General features: G+C 41.8%; 1 protein-coding gene across 2 annotated transcripts; it reads right to left on the bottom strand.

The window, feature by feature from the left end:
• Positions 1 to 275: 275 nt before the first annotated feature.
• EIF2B2 (eukaryotic translation initiation factor 2B subunit beta) lies at positions 276 to 6,849 on the bottom strand. 2 transcript variants are annotated; one of them, XM_036736441.1, is made up of 8 exons: positions 6,619 to 6,849; positions 6,398 to 6,518; positions 5,488 to 5,636; positions 4,051 to 4,214; positions 3,087 to 3,182; positions 2,063 to 2,200; positions 1,885 to 1,951; positions 276 to 835 (listed from the first exon to the last, which is right to left on the bottom strand). In XM_036736441.1, the coding sequence occupies exons 1-8, from the start codon at positions 6,779 to 6,781 to the stop codon at positions 678 to 680; spliced, it is 1,056 nt and encodes a 351-aa protein (XP_036592336.1). In that variant the 5' UTR covers positions 6,782 to 6,849; the 3' UTR covers positions 276 to 677. The 2 variants fall into 2 exon arrangements, with proteins under 2 accessions (XP_036592336.1, XP_036592338.1); XM_036736443.1 differs by lacking the exon at positions 2,063 to 2,200 and having other exon boundaries at positions 6,619 to 6,848.
• Positions 6,850 to 22,883: the final 16,034 nt, after the last annotated feature.

Below are 22,883 nucleotides of genomic sequence, written 5' to 3'. Positions count from 1 at the left end.
AATCAGTAAAAGGCAGAAATAATCTATTTTCACAAAAAAGCTATTAGCACCAGGAGGCTGCTTTTGTCTCTTAAGTTTCCTTAAGCCACTAAAACATTTCTGATAAAATTTTCTGCTGAACTCTAAAGGAAATTAAACACTTTCTTTTGTAATGCTAGGGTTCAGAGTTTACCTCTAATTACAACCCTCCTACAGGCACACTGCTTTGCAAACATATTAAGTGGGCCATGCTGCTGCTGTTCAAGCGGTTTAATCACAGCAGAATTGTAGACATCAGTCATAAAGTAGCTTTTATTAGCATATCCCGGGAGAAGGTGTAGAAATCTCTGAGCAAAGGTGTCTACCTCAGCAAAGAATTCCATGTGACCCATAACACATCACTGAATCAGAACTTTTCATAACCCACAGAGATGCGGCCAGATCAGCAGGAGGCTTCCAAATCAACAAGTCAAGCACTGTTGTTCCATTAAGATCCAAAGAAGAGATCCTGGAATTTTGCCCACGTATATGTATGGCTGCAGAGACAGGAGTTCCTATCCAGAGTTCAAGTCTTCTTTGGAGGGAACTTGAATCCACCCGTTCCCAAGTCAGAAGTAGGGTGTCTCTCATTAGTTTTTTAGGCACATCTCCATTCAGTGTTATACAAACATCTACCTGTATGCCATCATCTCCCGACTTTAGAGTATATGATCATCAGGATGGTAGAGCTCACTCATGAGGCGGTAAATATAGGAGGGCGCATTCCCACCAATGTTGGAGATAAAGAGGGTGATAAGCTCTGGTGGGACATAGTCAAACACAGGGCAATGAACACTGACCTTCTCCAAAATGTCCCCTGAAAGACAACAAGAATAAATGTAAGAAATATTGTCTAGCTTAGCTACTCTGATCAATACAATGATCCAAGAAAATGTCAAAGGCCTCATGATGAAAAATCCTATCCACCTCCAGAGACAGAACCGATGAACTTGGAGGGCAAATTGAAGTATAGTTTTCTCACTTTCCTTATTTTTCTTTCCTTTTGGGGGGGTACGATACGGCTAATATGGAAATCTATTTGCAATGATTTCACATGTACAGTTAATCATATTGCTTGCCTTCTCTGTGGGTGGGGGAGGAGCAGGAGGAAGGGAGAGAATTTGGAACTCAAAATTTATTAAAAATAAGAAATATTGTCTAGGCCTCAAGCAACAGCAGTTAGGAAGAGTTATTGTTTTTAAACACAACAAAAAGAAGAGCGTGCAGTGTTTAAGCCTAAATGATGGGGCTATAGTACCAACTCCTGTGTTCTGCACCAAGAGCTGTTCAAATCAGCACTAATTGTTTCTGGGGAGGTTGGTAAGTCCTTACTCAATGAATTAAGGGGCTCAGCTCTGAGAAAAACAGAAAGGGGGCCCACAAGCACTAGGTAGAGAGTTTCATAAGGAGAATGATTCAAAGCTACTCCCCGTGTCAATAATATCATCAAAATAACCCCCACAAGGACTAGAACTGAGCTTTAAAGAGACATAAAGCTCTTTACTGCACTTCCTGTAACTTTTAACATGGTTATCTTTTCCATAGGTCTGTTAACACTAAAGTTTCATGGTCCACTTGCAAGCTCAGATCTAGCCATCTTTACCTTCCATTATGTCAGCTAAAAGCTCAATTAGCCTCAAATAAATTGAATTATTTTAAAGCCATAATATAGTACCCAAATGCCATAAATGGGGTAAGAGTCACAGCCACCAGAATAAAGAATTCTTCTGTTTCCTTTCTCCTGGTTATCACTGAAGGCAGTGACGGGGCAGTCCATTACTATTCCTCTATGACAGGAACCCTCAATCTGAATTGCAACCCAGTCCCATCTAATCCTACAAACCAGCTTTAAAAAACAAAATGTACCCTCTGTGAATGGTAAGACTTCTTCAGGAGCTACAAACTTGTGGAATGAATCTTCTTCATTGGGAAACTAGAGAAAAAAAGATAGAAAAAGAAATAACATAAAGAAAATGATTCTCTTGTGGGCATGCATCAGGAATCAGCCCTACCACTAGGGCCAGAGGAAGAGAACAGCCCTTACCTGTGGTGAAAGCTTAAACATGGGTGCACAAACAATGAGTGGAGTGGAGTGGTGCTTAGCTGCGAGGGCCAGGGTGTGTGTTCCTGCTACTGCTCTCAGGGCACCATTGGCTAGGATGGTCTTTGTGCCAATGATCACCTTTGGAATGAAAAGAGCATGAAGAGCTACTTAGGAAACAGGCAGGTAGGGTACGGTGGGGGGGAGGTTGGAGGGACAAGGGGACAGTTCAGAAAAAAAGTCTAACCGGAGGCCACTGAGAACAAAAGCTAATTTAGACTCAAAGCCTTGGGGTCCTCTACACACAAACAGACAAGAGAAAAAGAAGTCGGGTCCTGTAACTAAGAGTAAATTAGATCCCCTTTTCTCAACTGCCTGTTTCATGTTCTGGTTTTGACAGGAAAATGGGTGGGGAATGAGGCAAAGGTCTCTTCAACTCTTGTGATGTCTTAACAATAGACAAGTTTTAGTCTCATGACAGCAGGCTGTGGATTCCTTTCACTACAATAAGTTTGCTGGAGGGTCACTCTAATCTACTCTCTACCAGATCAAGCTGAAGAGATTCTGAACTGAAAGTGTAAGAAAATTCCTAGGCTAGTAACAAAAAGGGCCTTAGACAGATGTAAAAGACCAAACCTGCAATTTTATTTACTTCGTCATCAATCTCACCTGCCAAGTTCTCAGTGAAACTCCAAACACAGCACATCATCCCTTCTTCCCAGACATACATGTTATTTGTTCCACCCTCAGCCCTATAGTCCTTTCACTGCTCTCCCAAATATCTCAGAGTCTAAGCAGAGGCATGGAGAATGGGAATGAATATAGGGACAAGGGGAAAGGAATTATGTAACTGGATCAAGTCTCAACTTATGTCTTCAAATAATATCAAGAACTTTCCTTTTTCCCAGAGACATCATGAGGAAGAATGAACACTTTAGGAACCCATAGCAAAGAAATCTTTCTTACGTTAACAGCCAATATCTCTATGCTATCTTCGTTCGTTTCTAATAACTCCAAATATACTCACTTTGTTGACTCTTGACATAACAGCAAAAATAGCAGCATCAGTCATGACAGTTGTTTCAATATCCTCCTTGGCCAGATTTACTGCCATCTTATGGCCCTGAAATAAGAGGCAGAAACTGATGAGCCCTGCAGGAGATAAAAGAGTGAGCTTTCAAATGTAATTTGGGTTGATCTGTTTCTGCTACAGTAGAAGTTCTTGGCATTAAGTTCTGGTAACACTGAGGAAGAACTCTGACAGCAGATGGGAAACTAGCAAGCACAGCAACTAATCCTTAGCACTAATTAGAGAGACCATAAAACTAGACCTTCTATTAGATGGAGCCATTAGGTACAGCTGGTCACGTTGGTGCCAGCTCGCAATTCCTTCTTGGAGTCTGAAAAATATCCTTTATGTTCCTAGGCACTGAGGTCAGTCCAAGTACCAGTCACTTCTAAGGTTCCATCATACACTACTGATTTAGAGCCAAAAGGAACCTTTGCCACTATTAATTCCAGCCACTCCATTCTTCGTATGAAGAAACATAGGGCTAGGGAGATGATGACTTCTCCAAGGTCTCACTGATAGTAAGGGACAGAGCTGGTGTTTGAATCCAGATCCTCTGATTCCAAGGCCAGTGCTCTTTTGACGACATCATGCTGTCTCAACTCTTATGTCCTAAGTTCTGCAGTTCACTACCACTTTCTCAAACCAACTATCACACAATTTTTGGCCAGTTATGTGATTTCGCTTCTGGTGAGGATACTCCCTCTTTAAATGCAGGTGCAAGTGCAAGACATATTAGCTTTTAGTTAATTCCACTAACATCTCACTACATAGCTATCTGGATTTTTTTCATCATATCAGACATTTTCCCCCCCAAGTCATCATTACCCCTTGCTTACCAAATCAGTCAGAATGGATCCAACCATCCCTTCCTTTACTACCTCCTCCCATCTTTCTCATTTTTCCATAGCTCCTTCAGTACCTGGCAGAAAGGAGCACACTCTGCCACAATAACATGAAATTTCCGCTTCTGGGCAGCCACTTTAAGGAAGTCTTCAACGGTTCGGGAGTATCCAATGGTCATGATCACCTCATTGGAGTGAATGTGCTCCAGAGCCTGCATTGCTATGTTCTCAGTTGTCCCTTCTGCAAACACAGTCAATTTACAGGAAAATGAGACACCAAGTTGGGAATAAAGATTTGCGCCCTTGGCACAACATCCCACCAGCATATATTACAAGGAAACTAGAGCTTAAATGTTACAAAAGCCAAATTTTTACTCCTAATGTCAAAAGTGCAGCCACTTTGCCCCTTTGCTATCCTCTACAAAAACCCATTGCTATTTCAAGACCATGTCACTGTGGCCGCTGCGAAATATACTAGCTCCCTTTGGGGCAATTGGTTCTGAAGACAGTGACTATTTAATCAAGAAAATTTTCAATCTGTCAAACCTAAAATTGCTGGAGAAGGGGAAAGTGAAATTTTCATTAAAAGGTTCTCTTTCCAAAAGAAGCTACAAGTCAGTAACACTGCATGCCAGAAAGAGACCCCAAGGAAAAAAACAAGTGGGTAGGAAACACTAAAAACAAAAGCACACAAAACTGAGACACTAAGGAGCACTGTTGTTTCTCTATGAACTTTTGCAAATCTCCAGGGACCAACTTCAGTGAACAACAACACAGTAACAACAATAGTCACAGATAACATTTATATAGTGCTCTAAGGTTTACAAAGTGCTTTACAAATATTCTTTTATTTGATCTTTATCACAATTCTGTGAGGTAGTGCTATAATCATCACTGTTTTATAAATAGTTTTTTATTTTACAATGTACTATATAATTATATATGTGTATATCATATATACGTGTGTGTGTGTGTGTGTATAAAATTATAAATAAAAAAAACTTCCTAGCTTTGACTGTGAGAAGTTAACTGATTTGCCCAGGGTCACAGAGCTAGTAAATATGAGGCAGTATTCAAACTCAGGTCTTTTCAACTCTAAGTCCAGTACTCCATCCACTGTACCACATAGCTACTACAAGATGAACGGCCTACCAACCATGGTTTTGAGTATTTTTTTCTCATATATGAATTCAAAGCACAGTCTCATATTGTGAATTTATCTTTTTATTATTGATGTGAGTTTAATTTATTTACTGAGTCTCTCTCTGCTGGCACAGCTCAGGGTCCTGAAGTCTAGAATAAGTTTGTTATTTGTCTGCAAAGCAAAATACACAAGCAGTGACCAAACCTGCCATGTGTCTCAATCCTTACTTCCTAGCAAAAAAACACAGGAAAAGAGTTTAGGAAGAATCACAGACTATATTACTTTCTATCCATGTTGCTAGACAACCATAAAGATTTTCCCCTTATCTGAGCAGACATACTTATTAGGCAGGGACCAGCCACACACTTACCCAGCTCTATCAACAGCTCATTAATAACCTCAATGATATTGGCTTGGAGTTGGGCATAGTGAAGACTAAAATCTTCATTCAGGCCTCCAGCTGTCAAGAGCTTGTGTAAGGACTCCTGCTGATCACTCTCATCACTTCGTCCATGGAGTCTGAGGATATAAGACTCATCATCAGAGGGATGGGTAAAGAGAAATGATCTTCAAAGGGGCAGTAAGTATCAAATATTATAAGAGTTGGAAGGGACCCTCAAGAGAATCTAGTCCAAAATCCTTATAACTAAAAGATGAAGAAATCAAAGCCCAGGCATTAAAAGTGACTTAGCCAAGATCACACAGGAAGCTGGTAGGAGAGTTCGGCCTCAAACCCAAATCCTCTGTCACAAGAGCACGGCCCACTTCTTCCTAGTATCGCAGGAAGGGAAGGCCCAGAGAAACAAAGTGGCTTCCCAAGGTACTGATGTTGCTACTGAAGTGGCTGACCCAAGACTGGAGTCCAGCCGTATTCAGGGGCTCTTTCCACCACTCCAAAAGAAACAATATTGGGGGGAGAGGGCTGCCAAGGGAAGGGGAGCAACACATTCCTTGGCACTTTCTGGACTGATTCTCTTTACGCCACTCACACCTGCCAACACTAATATGCCACCCTTTCTCCTTCGATTCTAATGTATTCCACCTGGGATTATCTACAGTTTATCACGGTTGTGCATAGCTGTTTGCATATTGTCTGTCCCATTGGACGGTAAGCTCCCTGGGAGCGGGCGCTGTCTTTTTTACTTTTCTTTGTATGACCAGCGCATAGCACAGCGCCTGGTAAACAGTGGGTGCTAAATTACTGTTTACTGCGGGACAGAGGAGGCCACGGGGCGGGGGATGGGGGAGGAGGTGGCTCGGCCTTGGGGGCACTGGCTGACCTGCCGTACTCCTCGCGGATGATCTTGAGCACCCTCCGGACCATGTTGCCCACGGTGGTCTCTGAGGGCTGCGCGGCCGTCATCCGCCGGCCCTCCTTCCGGATGAGCTCCATCAGCTCCCCTGCAGCAGGGAAGGGAGAGCATGAGCGCAGAGGTGTTGGGGCTTGCATCCTCTCCCAGACCCCCGAGGCCGCCCCGGCCTCTACCGCCGCCCTCCTCACCAGCGTTGCTCCAGCGGCCGTGGGCCACGATCCGACGGAGCAGCCCCACCGTCTCCCGGGCCATGTCCTCCGAGCTGCGCTGGCCCGCGCCCCGCTTCAGCGCCTCTATGAAACTCTCGATCCGCTCAGACAACTCTGTCCCTTTGTCAGCGGCGCCCGGCATCTTGAGGGGGTGACAACTCCAACGAAGAACAGAGAGCAGGAGGCAAGAATATACGCTGCCGCAAAAGGACTGACGCAGACTTCTACTTCCGGAGCGATCAGGGTATGCTTCCGGTCCTCACCCGCAACGCCCCCCTGGGGGACCCCCCCCCCCCCTCATGCTTCGTCCTCCTACGAGCCAATCAGATACTTGAAACTCTAGTCATAGAGGAAAGGAAGCAGAGCGTCCATTTGCTCCCTTACCTGCGACGCCAGAGGTAATATCTGTCCCCACAGTCCTCCAGACTCTATGACCCGTCACTATGGAAACGGTAAAGCCCTGATCTGAAGCCTGTAGTGGGAGGTCTCTCTCCTTTTCCCTTCTGCATGGAAGTCTATGTAGTTGAGGTCCACCATGGTTGTAGCGCAGAATCTCAAAGCCAACTCATATCCAAAATATAAATGGCATCATAAACTCCATCCAAACTCCAGCCAACTCCATAGCTCCAGTGGAGGTGGTTGTTCAATTTATACCTTAACACCCTCAATGAAAGGGTGTTCACAATTTTTATTTTCTTTTTTTCCATTCAATAGTATTTTATTTTTTCCAATTACATGTAAAGATAGTTTTCAACATTTACTTTTATAAGATTTTGAATTCCAAATTTTTTTCTCCTTCTCTCCCCCTTTTCCTCCCTCCCCAAGACAGCAAGCAACTTAATATACGTTATACATGTTATATTAAACATTTCCACATTAGTCATGTTGTGAAAGAAAAATCAGAACAAAAGGGGAAAAACATGAGAAAGAAAAAAAGTGAAAATATTATGCTTTGATCTGCATTCAGACTCCATAATTCTTTCTCTGGATGTAGATAGCATCATGAGTCTTTTGGAATTGTCTTAGATCATTGTATTGCTGAGAAGAGCCAAGTCGACCAAAGTTGATCATCACACAATGTTGCTGCTACCGTGTACAACGTTCTGGTTCTGCTCACTTCACTCAGCATCAGTTCACATAAGTCTTTCCATGTTTTTCTGAAATTTGCCTGCTTATCATTTCTTATAGCACAATAGTATTCCATTACATGTTCAGCCATTCCCTAATTGATGGGTATCCCCTCAACTTCCAATTCTTGGCCACCACAAAAAGAGCTGCTATCAATATTTTTGTACATGTGGGTCCTTTTCCCATTTTTATGATCTCTGTGATACAGACCCTGGAATGGTATCACTGGGTCAAAGGGTATGCACATTTTTATAGCCCTTTGGGCATAGTTCCAAATTGCTCTCCAGAATGGTTGGATTCATTTACAACTCCACCAACAATGCATTAGTGTTCCAATTTTCCCACATATTCCCCAACATTTATCATTTTCCTTTTGTGTCATATTAGCCAATCTGATAGGTGTGAGGTGGTACCTCAGAGTTGTTTTAGTTTGTATTTCTCTAATCAATAGTGATTTACAGCATTTTTCATATGACTATATAGATAGTTTTAATTTCTTCATCTGAAAACTACCTGTTCGTATTGTGACCATTTATCAGTTGGGGAATGACTTATATTCTTAGAAATTTGACTCAGTTCTCTATATATTTTAGAAATGAGGCCTTTATCAAAGACGCTGGAAGTAAAAATTGTTTCCCAGCTTTCTGCTTTCCTTCTAATCTTGGTTGCATTGGCTTTGTGCAAAACCTTTTTAATCTAATCTAATCAAAATTATCCATTTTGCATTTCAAAATGTTTTCTATCTCAGTTGGTCATAAATTCTTCCCTTTTCCATAGATCTGACAAGTAAACTATTCCCTGCTCTCATAATTTGCTTTTGGTATCACCCTTTATATCTAAATCATGTTCCCATTTTGACCTTATCTTGGCATGCCGTGTAAGATATTGGTCTATGCCTAGTTTCTGCCATACTATTTTCTAGTTTTCCCAGCAGTTTTTGTCAAATAGTGAGTTCTTATCCCAGAAGCTGGAGTCTTTGGGTTTATCAAAGAGTAGATTACTTATAGTCATTGACCACTGTGTCTTGTGTACCTAATCTATTCCTCTGATCTACCACTCTATTTCTTAGCCAGTACCAAATGGTTTTGATGATTGCCAACTTATAACATAGTTTTAGATCTGCTATGGCCAGGCCACCTTCCTTTGCATTTTTTCATTAATTCCTTTGATATTCTTAATCTTTTGTTCCTCTAGGTGAATTTTGTTATTTTTCTACCTCTATAAAATAATTTTTTAGTAGTTTTATTGGTATAGCACTGGAGTTCACCATTTTTCAAGGCCACACATTACGATTATTGGACAGCTTTAATTTTTTAGAAAAGCTTTTTCTTTTTTCTTGTATTGAGTTTAAAAAAATCTGCTTTTTTGAAACATCCACCTATTGCTCCCAATCTCACCCTTTAGTGCCAAGCACAAGTCTGATCCCTCTTCCTTCAAATACTTGGAGGCAGCTTCCATATGTCTCCTAAGCTTTCTTCTCCAGACTAATCTACCCCAGCTCCTTCAACTAATCTTCAAATGGCATGGTTTTGAGTCCCCTCACTATCATGGCCATATTCCCATGGACTAGATTCCAGTTTGCTGGGAGCAGGGAGGGTGAGCCTTTATTTGAAACTACATGTCTTTGATACCTTCTAGAGAATGGGCTTCACCAATGCTGTCTGATCTGATTGGTTCCTTCTATTTCAGAATGAACTCATAATAGGAGTCATCTCTTTGGGCTGTCCCATAAAAGGGCACTAACAGGCCCTTATTGGTCATTCTTTTCTGTCTCTTTCTGAGAGAGCAGCAGAGCTAAGAACAGACCTAGATCTTTGGAGAAGTAAGATGTCTCTTCTCCCTACCTTACCCCCCAAACACACATGCATGTAAATCTAGGAGCCATTAATATTTGTCTTGTCAGAGAAGCATATGATGAGCTGTAAGCTTGAGTAGATATGGACCAAGAGGAAAGTTTCTGAACCTCAAAGTCCTACAATTTTCACTCAGCCTCACAGATTCTCTGTTCAAGACAGAGCAGATTTCCTGGGGAAGGTACATAACAAAGCCAGATGTACTTACCCCTGTAGCATGACAGGAAAATTCCTGAACAATACTGAGTTCTTGATCCCAGCCATAGAGAAATAGGGGCATAACCTCAAAACCACATGGCAGCCATGGGAGCCATTTGTCTAAGTTTGGGTATTCCTAAGGGTTACTTTTCTAGCATCCCCAAGTTTGAGTCATGAAATCTACTTACGGATTCTAACCAGAAAAAAAGGACATCATTACCAGCATGATGCCAAAACCTAGACTTTTGGCCAGAGAAGGGAGATTCTTTGGGCAATGTTAGCTGGGGGGGGGGGCTGCTTTGTGAGCAATCCCAACTGCCGAAGTTTAGGGATCATGCCATCTATTGAAAGAAGGGGAGCTTCCTGAGAAGTTCCTCTTCTGGCAAGAAAAGATCATCAAGAATATGGCTTCTGGTGCTGAAAGGAGCTGTGACAAGGGCCCTGATATGGAAGGACAAGGTATCCCAACTTTGCACTCCCTTATAAAAGTATGTTATTTAGAAAGAGTGAGTTTGATAAGAAAAAGGGTTGATTGTCTATCTTCCCTTCTGGTGGAATTCCAAATGGTAAAGTTGTACAGTAGAGGAATTTAGGATCTTGGAGCAAGTGAAATATCACCAAAGAATAATGTTGAATGATTATGGGCAAGTGGGACTCCTTTATGTATTTTCTGTATTTCTTTAGGGGCTCCCATGAAGTCTTTGCATTTTTTTGTATTTTCTGTGGGGCAGAATAAAAGCTGTTCTATACCTGATAAACATACTGTTACCTTGAGTGCTTGTACAGAATTGTGTTTGTGGTTTGTCCTTCATTCTCGAAGGAAGAGGAAATTATTATTATTAGGAAAATGATGCTATGACTTGCAATTGAATTGGGTTTGAGTAAGGGAGGGCTGTGCAAAGTCACCGGCCTCACTTTCTCCTCCAGAGCCATCTGGGTCCAGTGACCAGATAGATCAAGACAACTGGAGATGGCCCAGGATGCTGTAGGAGACCTTGGCCTTTCGTACAGGATAGGGGAGGAGCCATATACCCATATTTGGGAAGAGCTAGATAAGATTATATTTGGAGGTTTTCCTAGAGTAAACTCTTATCAGGAGTGGGGAATTTGCAGCCAAACTTCACATAACAAATACCCTTAATAAAAAGATTTGTTCTGAACTCAGTCAAAAGGCCGCACCAAGGACCTAGAAGGCCACATGTGACCTCGAGCCTGCAGGTTCCCCACCCCATCAAGTTTAAGTGAAGGAAGAACAAACCAAAGAGAATAATATTTTTGGCATTATCCTTTAAGATCAAACCCAGTCTGTGTAAACACAGAGCTTTGGGCTTCTAGGCTATGGGTTACAACAATAACACATTTATTTGGTGCTTTGTACTTTTCAAAGTACTTTCTTTCACATCCCTAGAAAGAACTTGGAAAGAGCACTGCATCTAGAGATGAAAAACCTGGGTTTAAATCCCAGTTCATATACCTCCTTCCTTGGGACCTCGTTGAGCGGGTTCCTTTAACTCTCTGGCCTCAGTTTCCTTGTCTGTAAAATAAAGGAAGTTTAAATGAACTCCAAGGCCTCTTCTGGGTCTAACATTCTGTTATCTGAATGTCTATGTTGTTTAGTAGAGAGAGCACTTTCTAATCAAGAAACTGGTTTCCAGTCCTGACTTTACTATTTAGCTACGTGACCTTGGAATAGTAATGACTTCTCTTTGGGCTCCAGTTTCCTCATCTGTAAAATGCAGGTTTTGGTCACCAAATTATTTGTACCCTTTGACCTAGACATTTCATAGTTGGGTATATATCCTAAGCAGGTCAAAGATACAAAGAGAAATTTCATGTATAATGTAACATGGATTTGTTCCCACCCCCCTGTATGAGGACCAAGGTTCTCCAGTACATTAGAGGGTGGCAGAGGGCTCTCCTCTCTACTATCGGCTAGAGTAGAGGTTCTCAAACTTATTTGGCCTACTGCCCCCTTTTCAAAAAAAAAATCACTTAGCACCCGCCTGGAAATCTACTTTCTTTAACCCTTTAATGTTTTGGTTGTTTTTATTTTAATTTGTGACATTTCAAAAAATATATAATTTAATAATTTATTGTAAATTTGTGGGGTTTTCCTGCATTGAAATTTTGATGATGCAGTATTATATCATATAACCATATAGTACTGTATTGTTGACAAGTGATTACATGAACATTTTCCTGCCAATGCATGCTGGACTTCCGGACAATGCCTGCCAATGCTTGCTTGTTAAGACCTGCTGGTGGACTTGACCACTTGTTGGTTAAAACTTGCATTTTGTGTGTTTATTTGGAAAATAATGTAATCACTATGATTTTAACTCTGTTACACAACTGATAAACAGGTACAAAGGGTTTTTCAAACTTTTCTTATCTTCTTTCATTATGCTTCTGTGTTGGTAAGCAAAACGGGCTCTTAGCACTCAGTTCAATCAAGTGCCCTTGAAGAGTTCGGCTTTCGTTTCCTTTGAGTAATTCAGTATATTTCATTGAGTCTTACTAGGTGCGAAGCCCCAGGCCCAAACCCCTATTAGGTGCTAAGCCTATGTGGGTGTGAAGCTCCCAGGGTACTAAGGGGAGGTGCTAACTCAAGAGCCAATCATAGGAGCCTAAGTTCTGGTCATTCAGATGACGTTTGATGATGTCTGAAATGGTATAAGAAGAGAGGACAAGAGCTATTTGCGCAGGGCTCTCACTCTTGGTGGCGCCGATGATGTGGAGACTCCAGGCAGCTGTAGCTAAGAGCCCTCCAGCTTGTAAACCCGGACGTTTGGACTTTGTTAAACTCTGGTAACTATGTATTGCGATTTGAATCAGACAAGGTCTGTCTGTCAATGTTTGTAATTTGTTTGTATTTGTTCTGAAGTTCAGGGTGCTGGCTTTTTCCCCTGAACTAAGTGAGTGATATTTGTATGCTGAATTAAAGTAAGCTTGTCAACCCCTTAACGTTGCTTTCCTTAGTAAAGCAGATTAAAAGAACCTGGACTTTTGCAGCGTGCTGGCAGCATTCTTGTTTTGGTCTTGTGTTGGTCTTTCACCCCCATGACAGCTGTTAGCCAGATTGTTGAAACAGCTTCCTCTGCCACCTTATTTTTATTCAATGCCCCCCAGGTGCAACCAAGGCCACTACTAGATTGTTCCAGTGCTCCCCAATTGGTGATACTGCACACTTTGGGAACCTATAGGCTAGAACATCCATTGACTGTGTTCCCTGAATTTTAGGGACTCAGTAGCACTCCAATTCTTTAATTTCAACAAAACATCAGATTATGTTTTACAAAGGAATATTAATTTCAAAGACATAGCAGGAACAAACATACAAACACTTTCCCTAACGCTTGAGAGCATAATTCCCATAACCCCCCTATACCTCCTCAGCCCCAAGAGAAGGGAGGGCGATTAGGCTCACAGTTTAATTCAGTTTCTACACAGCATTAATCTCACTAAATTTATATTAAAAGCCACCCCCTACCCAGGCTAGCTTTCAGGGACCTGGGCTTCTTGGAGCATCCCTACTGGGCTGGCTACAACATCTGGTTTGGAATCCTAGGCTCTGAGATCCCCATAGTTCAGGCTCCTGGATTGGGGACCTCACTTCCTGAAATTCAAACTGAAAAGATCAAACAAAACCCCAAGCTCATTTGTTGGAACTATATAGCTGAAAGGTGTGGGTGGGGTGAGGGGGAAGGCTCAACCGGGGTTGTGCAGGTAAATGTTTAACAACCAGCTGGGAGGCAGGAGAGCCAATGCCCATACAATACTCTTTCAGGTTTGATCTGCATTGTTAACATTTTCTCCATCACTGTCAAGTCTGAACAATCAACAAAACAATAAATCAAGCCTTGATATGCAACCAATGTGCAAGTTATAAATGCTCACACTGAAAATTTGATGATAGGCTCCCAGTCTGAGCTGGCTCCAACACACCCCCTGCCTGTCTTCTCTCCCGTGGGGGATGCCATCTTAAGTCATCAGGCCATGTGCCAGAATCTTATTACAATACCACAATATTAACAGCAGCATTTTTTGTAGAAATAAGGAATTGAAAACAAAATTAGCATTCATTGCTTTGGGGGAATGTCTAAACAAATTACAATGTATGGATGTAATGGAATGTTATTGCACCAAAAGAAATGGCAATTGGGTATAAGTCAGAGAAACAAAAAGGACTGAGTAAAATGATGCAGAGCAAAGTAAACAGAACCAAGGGAACAATAAACTCAGTGATTACAACAGTGTAAATGAAAAGAGGACTATGAAACTGAATGCTGGGGAATCATAATGACCAATCTCATTCCTAGAGAATAGTTGAAGAAAAGTCCCTCTCTCCTTTCAATAAATCAACAAACCAATTAATAAACATTTATTAAGTATCTGCTATGTGCCAAACTAAGGTAGCTACGTGGTGAAGTGGATAGAGTGCCAGGCCTGGAGTCAAAAAGACTTGGGTTCAAATCCAGCCTCAAATACTTACTAGCTGTGTGATCTTGGGCAAATCACTTCACCCTGTTTGCCTCAGTTTCCTCATCTATAAAATGAGCCAGAGAAGGAAATGGCAAAGCACTCCAGCATCTTTGCTAAGAAAACCCCCAATGGGATCAGGAAGAGTCGGACACAACTGAAAAATGAATGAATAGCAGCAATAACAAAAAGTGCCAAGCCCTGAGCTAAGTGCTGGAGCCTCCAGCCTAGTAGATTTTTTCACTAGAGAGGTGGAGTTCCTTGGGTATGGAGTGGTACACCACTGTCGCATAGAGTTGACACATATCATTTAGTTTTACTTCAGTCTTTTTTCCCCCTTTGTTACATAAGACTATTTACTGGGAGGAGACTGTATCTGGAAATGACAGGCTATAAATGCAAAAGGGAAAAAATAAACCTCAAACAAATGGAAATAAATAAAATCTAGTCACCTCACCACCCCCCCAAAAAAAAACCCCTAAACAATTAAATGAAATGATCTCTAAGGTCTCTCTCCCAGCTTTAAAATCTATTCTCTACTGCACCAACAGCCCAACCTGAACTGATGTATCCTTTTTATTAAGTCTTTCAACAATATCTCTGCTTTTGCAGCAGTCATCAACAAATATTTATTGAGAGCCCATTGTCTGGAGATGGGAGAGAGGGAGAGAAAGGAGTCAATGATGATCAAAGGTTTGAATCAATCAATTAATTAACAAGCATTTGTTAAGAGTGCCAAGCATAGCGCTAAGCAGTGGGTAAACAAAGGGAAACAAATAATCTTTGCCCTCAAAGAGCTTACATTCTAATTGGAGAGGATACACACACACATACATACACATATACATATGTGTGTATATGTGTGTATGTGAAGTAGATACCTAACAATGGATCATAAATAAGTATATAGAATATGAAATGATGTAATAGGTATGTACATTCATTATATATAATAAACAGATATGTTTGTCCTTCATTCTCGAAGAGGACCATGACATCAGGGAAATGATGACATGACTTGCAGCTGACTTTGATGTGAGTGAGAGAGGGCTGTGCAAGGTCACCAGCCTCACTTTCTCCTCCAGAGACATTTGGATCCAGTGGCCTGATATTTACCTGGACTACTGGAGATGGCCCAGGATGCTTTGTGAGATCCTGGTCTTTTCAGGCCGGGTCTTTTCAGGTTCTCACTTTGAGCGAGGTAAGGCCTGTAGGCCTCTTTAAGAAGTTAAGTAAGGGATGGCCCTGTTAATCAAAACTAAAAACCCTTTGGGTTCCTGGCCAAAAGAGAAACAGTTACTGTATGGTATTTACATTCACTCCCTGTGCTAGGAGGGTAGGGACCTGTTGTCCAATCTATGAGCTCCAGAGTGAATTGGCTTTAAGGCTTGGTTTTTGAGAAAGAAATTTAGCCAGTAAACCCGAAGTAAAGGAGGCAGCCTTCAGCCATCGAAATGGAGCATGGAAAGGAGGCAGAGGCAGAGGGAGAAGCAGGGGCAGGGGCACTCAAAGTAAGAATCTGAAAAGGCCTTAGCCTGAAAGGGCCAGGGTCTCCCATTGCATCCTGGGCATCTCCAGTCATCCTGGCGAATATCAGGCCACTGGACCCAGATGGCTCTGGAGGAGAAAGTGAGGCTGGTGACCTTGCATGGCCCACTCTCTCTCAAATCAAAGTCCACTGCAAGTCGTGTCCTCATTTCTTTGATGTCATGGTCCACTTCGAGAACAAAGGACAAACACAACCTGTGAGTAGTCTGCCTCTGCCTCTGCTTCAACAGATGTATACATGTGTATGTATCTATTTATTTATGTATTGTTTCCCCAGTTAGAATGTAAACTCTTTGAAGTTAAAGATGTTTCTGTGTTTTTCTTTGCACTATGCTTGGCACACATTTAATACTTAACAAATGCTGTCTATGCTACCTATGTACCAATGCTTGTAATAAGGATGTATGTATACATGTACATATGTATCTATCATCTCTCTAACTTTGAGGAACTTGCTGGGCCCATAGGAGCTGGGATAATGCTTCTCCTTTCCGTTCTATACCCAAGTATGCAGTCCTAGGAGGGCAGGACCAAGAACTGCTCCCCAGTGAGGAGAGTGAAGTTCCTTATTTTCTGTCTTTTCAGCTCGTTAAACCATTCCTTGGGTTATGACTTTGATTCCTCCGAAAGGGGGAGTTTTTTACCCAAGTACAATATGTATCAAGAATGAAAGAGGCATTGTATTCAAAACCAGGAAGGGTAACTGTGAGCATGCTCAATGGACCCTTCTTACATTTATAAGCTCCAGAGTAGATACAAGATAACTTTAGAGGACGGGGCATTAGCCGCTGGAGGGGAACCAAGAAAGACCTTCTGAAGAATTTAGCATCTGAGCCGATTCTCAAAGGAAGCCTGGGACTGCAAGGAGGGAGTTGAGGAGGCAGAGCATTCCCAGGCATGGAGTGGAGCCAGTACAACAGTACGGAGACAGGAAATGGAACGTCATGTGTGAGTAGCAGCACGTAGGCCAGTTTGGCTAGACAATGGAGTCAATGGAGAAGAGTCATATGTAATAAAACTGGAAAGGTAGGAAAAGATCAGGTCGTGAAGAGATGAATGCCAAACAGAGAAGTTTACTTTAGAGCTAAGAGAGCCACCAGAGGTTAAGTAGGAGAATGATACGATTAGACTTGAACTTTAGGAAAATCTCTTTGGCAAATGTGGGAAATGGATTGGAGTGGGGAAGAGACAGGGAAAACAATTAGTGGTCTATGGCAATAAGCCTGGAGGAAGACAATGAGGGACTGAACAAGGTAGTCACTATGTGAACAGAGGGAAGAAGATGACTTGAAAGAAGCCAGAGAAGTCTAGAGGAGATGAAAAGGGGGACAATTTACTGGGCTCAGCCAGTAAAAATGCCCACTTGTAAGATGGGATGTCTTGCGCAAGGAATAGCAAAGGGGTCGATGTCACTGAATTACAGAGTTTGCGAAAGAGAGGAAGGTGTAAGAAGACTGGAAGGGTAGGAAGGGGACAGGTTGTGAGAAGCTTTAGAAGCCTAACAGATGATTTTATCTTTGATCTTGTAGATCCTCCAGAGTGAGATCAGCACTAGATGTAGGTAATGGGGAGCCAATGGAGTTTAAAAAGGGTGTGTGGGCAAGGGAGGGGAATGGCATGCTCCTATCTGTGCTTTGGGAATAACCCTTTGATTGCCGAGTGGAGGATGGGCAAAGACTTGAGGCAGAGCAACCAGAAGGCTATTGCAGTAATCTAGATGTGAGGTGATGAGGGCCTGCACGGAGTGGTGGCAGTGTCAGAGTAGACAAGGGGGATTCTTGGAAAGATGTTATGAAGGTAGGCTCAACAGAACTTGGCAATTGATTGAGTATGGAGAATGAAAGAATGTGAAAAGTGGAGTATGACACCTGGGGTTCCCTCGACTGGGGAATGGGGAAGCTAGGAAGAGGAGAGGTTTTCTGAAGAAAGAGCAAATTCCATTTTGGAGACTTTGAATTTAAGATGTGTATGGGACTTCTACTTCAAGACATCCAATAGGCAGCTGGAGATACAAGACTGAAAGTCAGGAGAGAGGTTAGGGCTGGATAAATAAGGCTGAGAAACATCTGCATAGAGGTGATAACTGAATCTATGGAAGCTGATGAGCTCAGCAAAGTGAAATAGTATAGAGGGAGAAGGAAAGAAAACCCAAGACAGAGCCCTGAGGGCCTCCCACATTAGGGGGTGTGAGCTGGATGAAGGTCCAGCAAAAGACACTGAAAAGGAAAATTCAGACAAAGTAGAAGGAGAACCAGAAGGGAGCAGTGTCACAAAAAAAACCACAAAGAGCTGTATCAGGAAGAGGGTAGCAACATCAACGGTTGCAGAGATCAGAAGCATGAGAATTAAGCAAAGGCCATTAGATTTGGCAATTAAAAAATCACTAATAGCTTTGGAGAGAAGAGTTTCAGCTGAATAATGAGGCTGGAAGCCAGACTGCAGAGAGTTAAGAGAGTGAGAGAAAAAGAGTTTGAGGCAAAGGCAGTTGATAACGTGAACTGGATCTCCAGAGTGAGATCAGCGCTAGATATGTAGATCTGGGAATCATCTGTATATAGAGATGTTAAGTGAGCCCAAGTAAGCTACTATGCCAAGGAAGAGAGTATAGAAATGAGAAAAAGGCCCAAGAGAGTCTTGGAGTACACCCACAGTTAGTGGGTGATATTTGGATGAAGATCCAGCCAAGGACGTTGACAAGTGGTCTCATTCTTTCCTTGTCCTTGATGAGTAGTGGTAGAAGCAGAACCAGAAGAGAGTAATGTCACAAAAACCCAGAGAGGACTGAGCACTGGTGGGGAGAGGATGATCAGCAATGTCAAATTCTGGAGAAAAGTCAAGAAGAATAAAAGTCAATGAGTCCACTCACTCAAAAAAAAATGAAACAACTATTTTGAGTTCAGTAAGTGTATATGAGTGAGTGCATGTGTGCCTGCATAGGTGCGTGCTTCTGTAAGTAGGGTGGGATCTTCCATTTTCCCCAGGGAGCATGCTCAATGTTGCCGTATCTGATTCTACACAACCATGTGAAAGCTTTGGGGAGGTTGGGGGAGGGATGTGTGTGCTGTTTCTGACTATATGTAACTCCTTGCTAAGCGGTTTGAAGTGAGTACGGGTGACAGAGTTGGAAGAGCTGATGACTCAGTGGATGTACAGAAAGGGGCAGGTCTATTTACTTGATCTTAAGGTTGTGCTTGAGCCTCCTCCCCTTCCATCCTGTTCAGTGCCCACAGCTACCTGGTTGTGTTATGCAGTCCCAGGCAGAATGAAGCAGCCTATTTCTGTTTCTTTTTGGATTTTTGTTCAGTCTGGTGCCCTTTTTAGATTTTTGCTGGAGTGTATGTAGCAGGAAAGGCATTGTGGTTTAGTGGATAGTCAGCGTAAAAGTCAGAAAGACTTGGGTACAAGTCCTGTCTCTGAAACATACTGACCAAATGACTCTGAGCAAGTAGCTTGACCTCTCAGTGCTCTAGGCAGTTGTATGTAAGGAGGATTTTGTTATCCTTTGTAGAGTTCAGTTTCTCAGGATCCGCGGCCATGGCAATGTCTGGTTTCCAGGTATTAGATAATAACTCCCAGAATAGCCTCAAGGATCCTAAATAGTAATTCCTAGAATCATAATGACAGGCAGTCCTACTGAGGCTGTGCCGTGAGATAAGGGGTGACATAATTGATATTTACTACACTTACGCAGAATGATGATATTGCTAAAGTTAACTTGTGAGCTTAATGTCGGCAAGATGCCTTCTTTGTCTGTTGCCCTATAAAGCAAGTGGGCACTGGGAATCCACAGGGAAAGCACGGGGAATCTGTGTGTGCCTCCACTGGCCTCCATTGAAGCTTGAGGGGATTTAGGGGAGTGCACAAGTTGCGCCTGTCTTGATTGACCTCATCAAGAGGTAGGAGTAGTTGTCCCCCACTTCTTCCTGGCCCTTACGAGAATGGGAATGCTGTAGGAGCTGGTTTTCTTGTTATCAGCAACCTTTCTGGGAAGACTAGACTAGAATGAGGCTGATTATTAACTCCTCCAAAAGTGTCTGCCTGTCTGACCAGATCAAGAGTGAACCTGTTTGAGGCTGGAATCTGAAACCTCCAGTGCCTCCTGTGTGTTATCTGTGAAACAGCAGTTTTTTTAAGTTCAGAAGTTGCAGAGAAAGGTGCTGACATGCATTGGTAGAAGGTGTTCCTTACACAGGAGTTCCCTATACCAATTAAATCACAGGTCTAATCCTTATGTGAGAGGGCTTTGCTGCTCTTTGACCTTTTATGTAACCACCTTAAAAGAAAATTCCAGGCTTAGCTCTTAAGGAGCACCTAAAACATAACTGATCTTTTCCCCAGCCAGTGTCCAGGCTTCCCTTCCAATTTAGTCAGAGAACTTTTTCACACTTTATGAAAGGATGACAGGACGTCATAGACCTAGCTTTGCATTTTTTTGTATATTCTGAGCATACTTCATTACCTCTGTTATTTGCCCCATACTTTCTGTGATTATGTCAACTACTAAGGAAAGGGAGCAGGGTTTACCCATCTACTGCTTCCACACTACACCTGTAACAAAGAAGAAAAAAAGAAAAAGAAGTTCAGCAAAACGAACCATTATATCAACTGAGTTTTGTAATACATGCAATGTTCCACACCCATAGTTCTTCAAAGAGGGGAGGGAGATACATTTTCTCATTTCTTCTGCAGGGCCAAATGATTATTACACAGTGTTGCAGCTTATCAATGTCCTTAAATTTTAAGACCCAGAACTGAACACAATATTCCAGATGAGCTCTAACAAGGGTAGTGCCTGGAGGGAAATCCCACACCCCACCCCGAGGTGGGAAGATAAAATCTAAATTTGTACCTTTCTAATTTGTACCTATTGCTTTAGCATACTCTATCATCCAATGTTAGCTATCTCTTATAGCTTTGTAGCATCTGCTCGTTTAATAAAGATACCATTTATTCCTTTGTCAAAGTCACTGATACAAATGTTAAACAGCATGTGACCAAACAGATCCCTATCCCTGGGATGCTTTACTGGAGATTTACTTCCAAATTGACATCAAGTCATTAATGAGGTCCAGTCACGTGGGTCCAGCCACGTACATACTTCTGAATCCACTTAATTGTACTGTCACACAAGCCTACATCTTCCATGTTTTCCACAAGAAAAGCATGTGATACTTTATGGAGCATGGTTAAAATTTAATCACATTGTATATGTGTATGTGCATGTGCATGCATGTATGTGTATACATACATCTGCATACATACAGAGAAAGAAAGACAGAGATAACGTGACTGTGTTCTACCAGTGTAGTAGCCTTGTCTAAAAGGGTATGTAAGTTTAATAGAGCATGTCCTATTCTTGGTGAAGCCATGCTGGTGCTTTGGGGTCACTGCTTCCTTTTCTTTGTTCACTAACCTCTCAGAAATTAAAGTTCACTACACTATAATTTTCACATTCCATTCTTTTCCCTTTTTTTGTGAAAATCAATGCATTTGCCCTTCTCCAATCCTGCAAACCTCTTCTGTTCTTTGCAATCTTTCAAATGTAAATGTAGATGCCAGTATCTCACCAATCACATCTACCAGTTCTTTCCAAAGCTGGGTCGGGTGACTTAAATTCTTCAATGTCAAATAAATGCTCTTTTATTTTTTTTCCTTATTTGTTTATATTAGTCATTTTTTTTTCAGTCAAAGGTTGTCCTCCTTGGAAGAGTAAATAGAAGCAAAATAAGAATTGAGCATCTCTTCCTTCTCTTATTCAAATATCATTGTCCTATCCACCCCAAGCAGTGGTCCTATCCATTCTTTACTTCTCCTTGTTTTTGCGAGGCGGGGGGAGGAAGGGGGGAAGGCAGGGCAATTGGAGTTAAGTGACTTGCCCAAGGTCACACAGCTAGTGCATGTGTCAAGTGTCTGAGGCTGGATTTGAACTCAGGTCCTCCTGACTCCAGGCCTGGTGCTCTACTCACTGTACCACGTAGCTGCCCCTACTTTTCCTTTTTACCGCAATGTAAGGTTAAAAAAACCATCTTTTTGTTATCCTTAGCTTTCCTCATCCACCTCAGCTTATTCTGAGTTTTACCATTCCTGATTCTCTTCTTACTGGATGGTGCCATGAGTTACATTAATCCTCTGATACCTGCCCTTGCTTCCATTTTCCGTACTTATCTTAAAAATCTGAGTGGGTTGGTGAATTGTCTGTGAATTCACATTAGTCTATCTTTTTAAAATAAATTGATATTTTATTTTCCCCCATTGCAATTTTAACCAAAAACAATTTTAACATTTTTTTTTCCAAATTTTGAATCCCAAATTCTCTTCCTCCTTTCTCTCCCCCACCATTGAGAAGGCAAGCAATTTGACCCAGGTTATATATGTATAGTCATGAAAAGCACATTCCAGGCAAGTCATGCTGTGAAAGAAAACAGAGACAAAAAAAAAATAAAGTAAAGAAAAAGCATTTTTGATCTGCATTCAGGCTTCATCAGTTCCTTCTCAGGAAATGGACAGCACCTTTCACCATAAGTCTTTTAGAATTGTCTTGGATCATTGATTGCTGAGAATAGCTAAGTTATTCACAGCAGATCATCATACAATGTTGCTGTTACTGTTTACAATGCTCTCCTGGTTCTGCTTATTTTACTTTGCAACAGTTCATACAAGTCTTTCCAGGTTTTTCTGAGAGTGTCTTTCTTGTCCTTTCTTATAGCACAATCGTATTCCATAACAATCATATAAAACAACTTGTTCAGCCATTCCCCAATTGATGGACATTCCCTCAATTTCTAATTTTTTGCCACCAGTAGAACTACTACAAATATTTTTGTACATATTTTTGTTTTTTATCTCTTTGGGATACAGACCTTGTAGTGGTATTTCTGGGTCAAAGGGTATGCATGGTTTTATAGCCCTTTGGGCATAGTTCCAAATTGTTCTCCAGAATAGTTGAATCAGTACACAACTTCACCAACAGTGCATTAGTGTTTTAACTTTCCCATATCCCCTCTAACATTTATCATTTTCCTTTTCTGTCATATTAGC

This window comes from Trichosurus vulpecula, chromosome 8 (genome assembly GCF_011100635.1).
Source record: "Trichosurus vulpecula isolate mTriVul1 chromosome 8, mTriVul1.pri, whole genome shotgun sequence".
NCBI lineage: Eukaryota > Metazoa > Chordata > Mammalia > Diprotodontia > Phalangeridae > Trichosurus > Trichosurus vulpecula.
This window is presented reverse-complemented; position numbering and strand designations above follow the sequence as displayed.

Bases quoted from the DNA above. Each gene is read 5' to 3' on its own strand.
- EIF2B2 (XM_036736441.1), bottom strand. From the start codon at position 6,781: ATGCCGGGCGCCGCTGACAAAGGGACAGAGTTGTCTGAGCGGATCGAG. The intron at 5,637-6,397 runs GTCAGCCAGTGC...TTATATCCTCAG, and splicing joins ATCCGCGAGGAGTACGGCAG to ACTCCATGGACGAAGTGATG. The intron at 4,215-5,487 runs GTAAGTGTGTGG...CTGTGTTTGCAG, and splicing joins TGAGCTGTTGATAGAGCTGG to AAGGGACAACTGAGAACATA.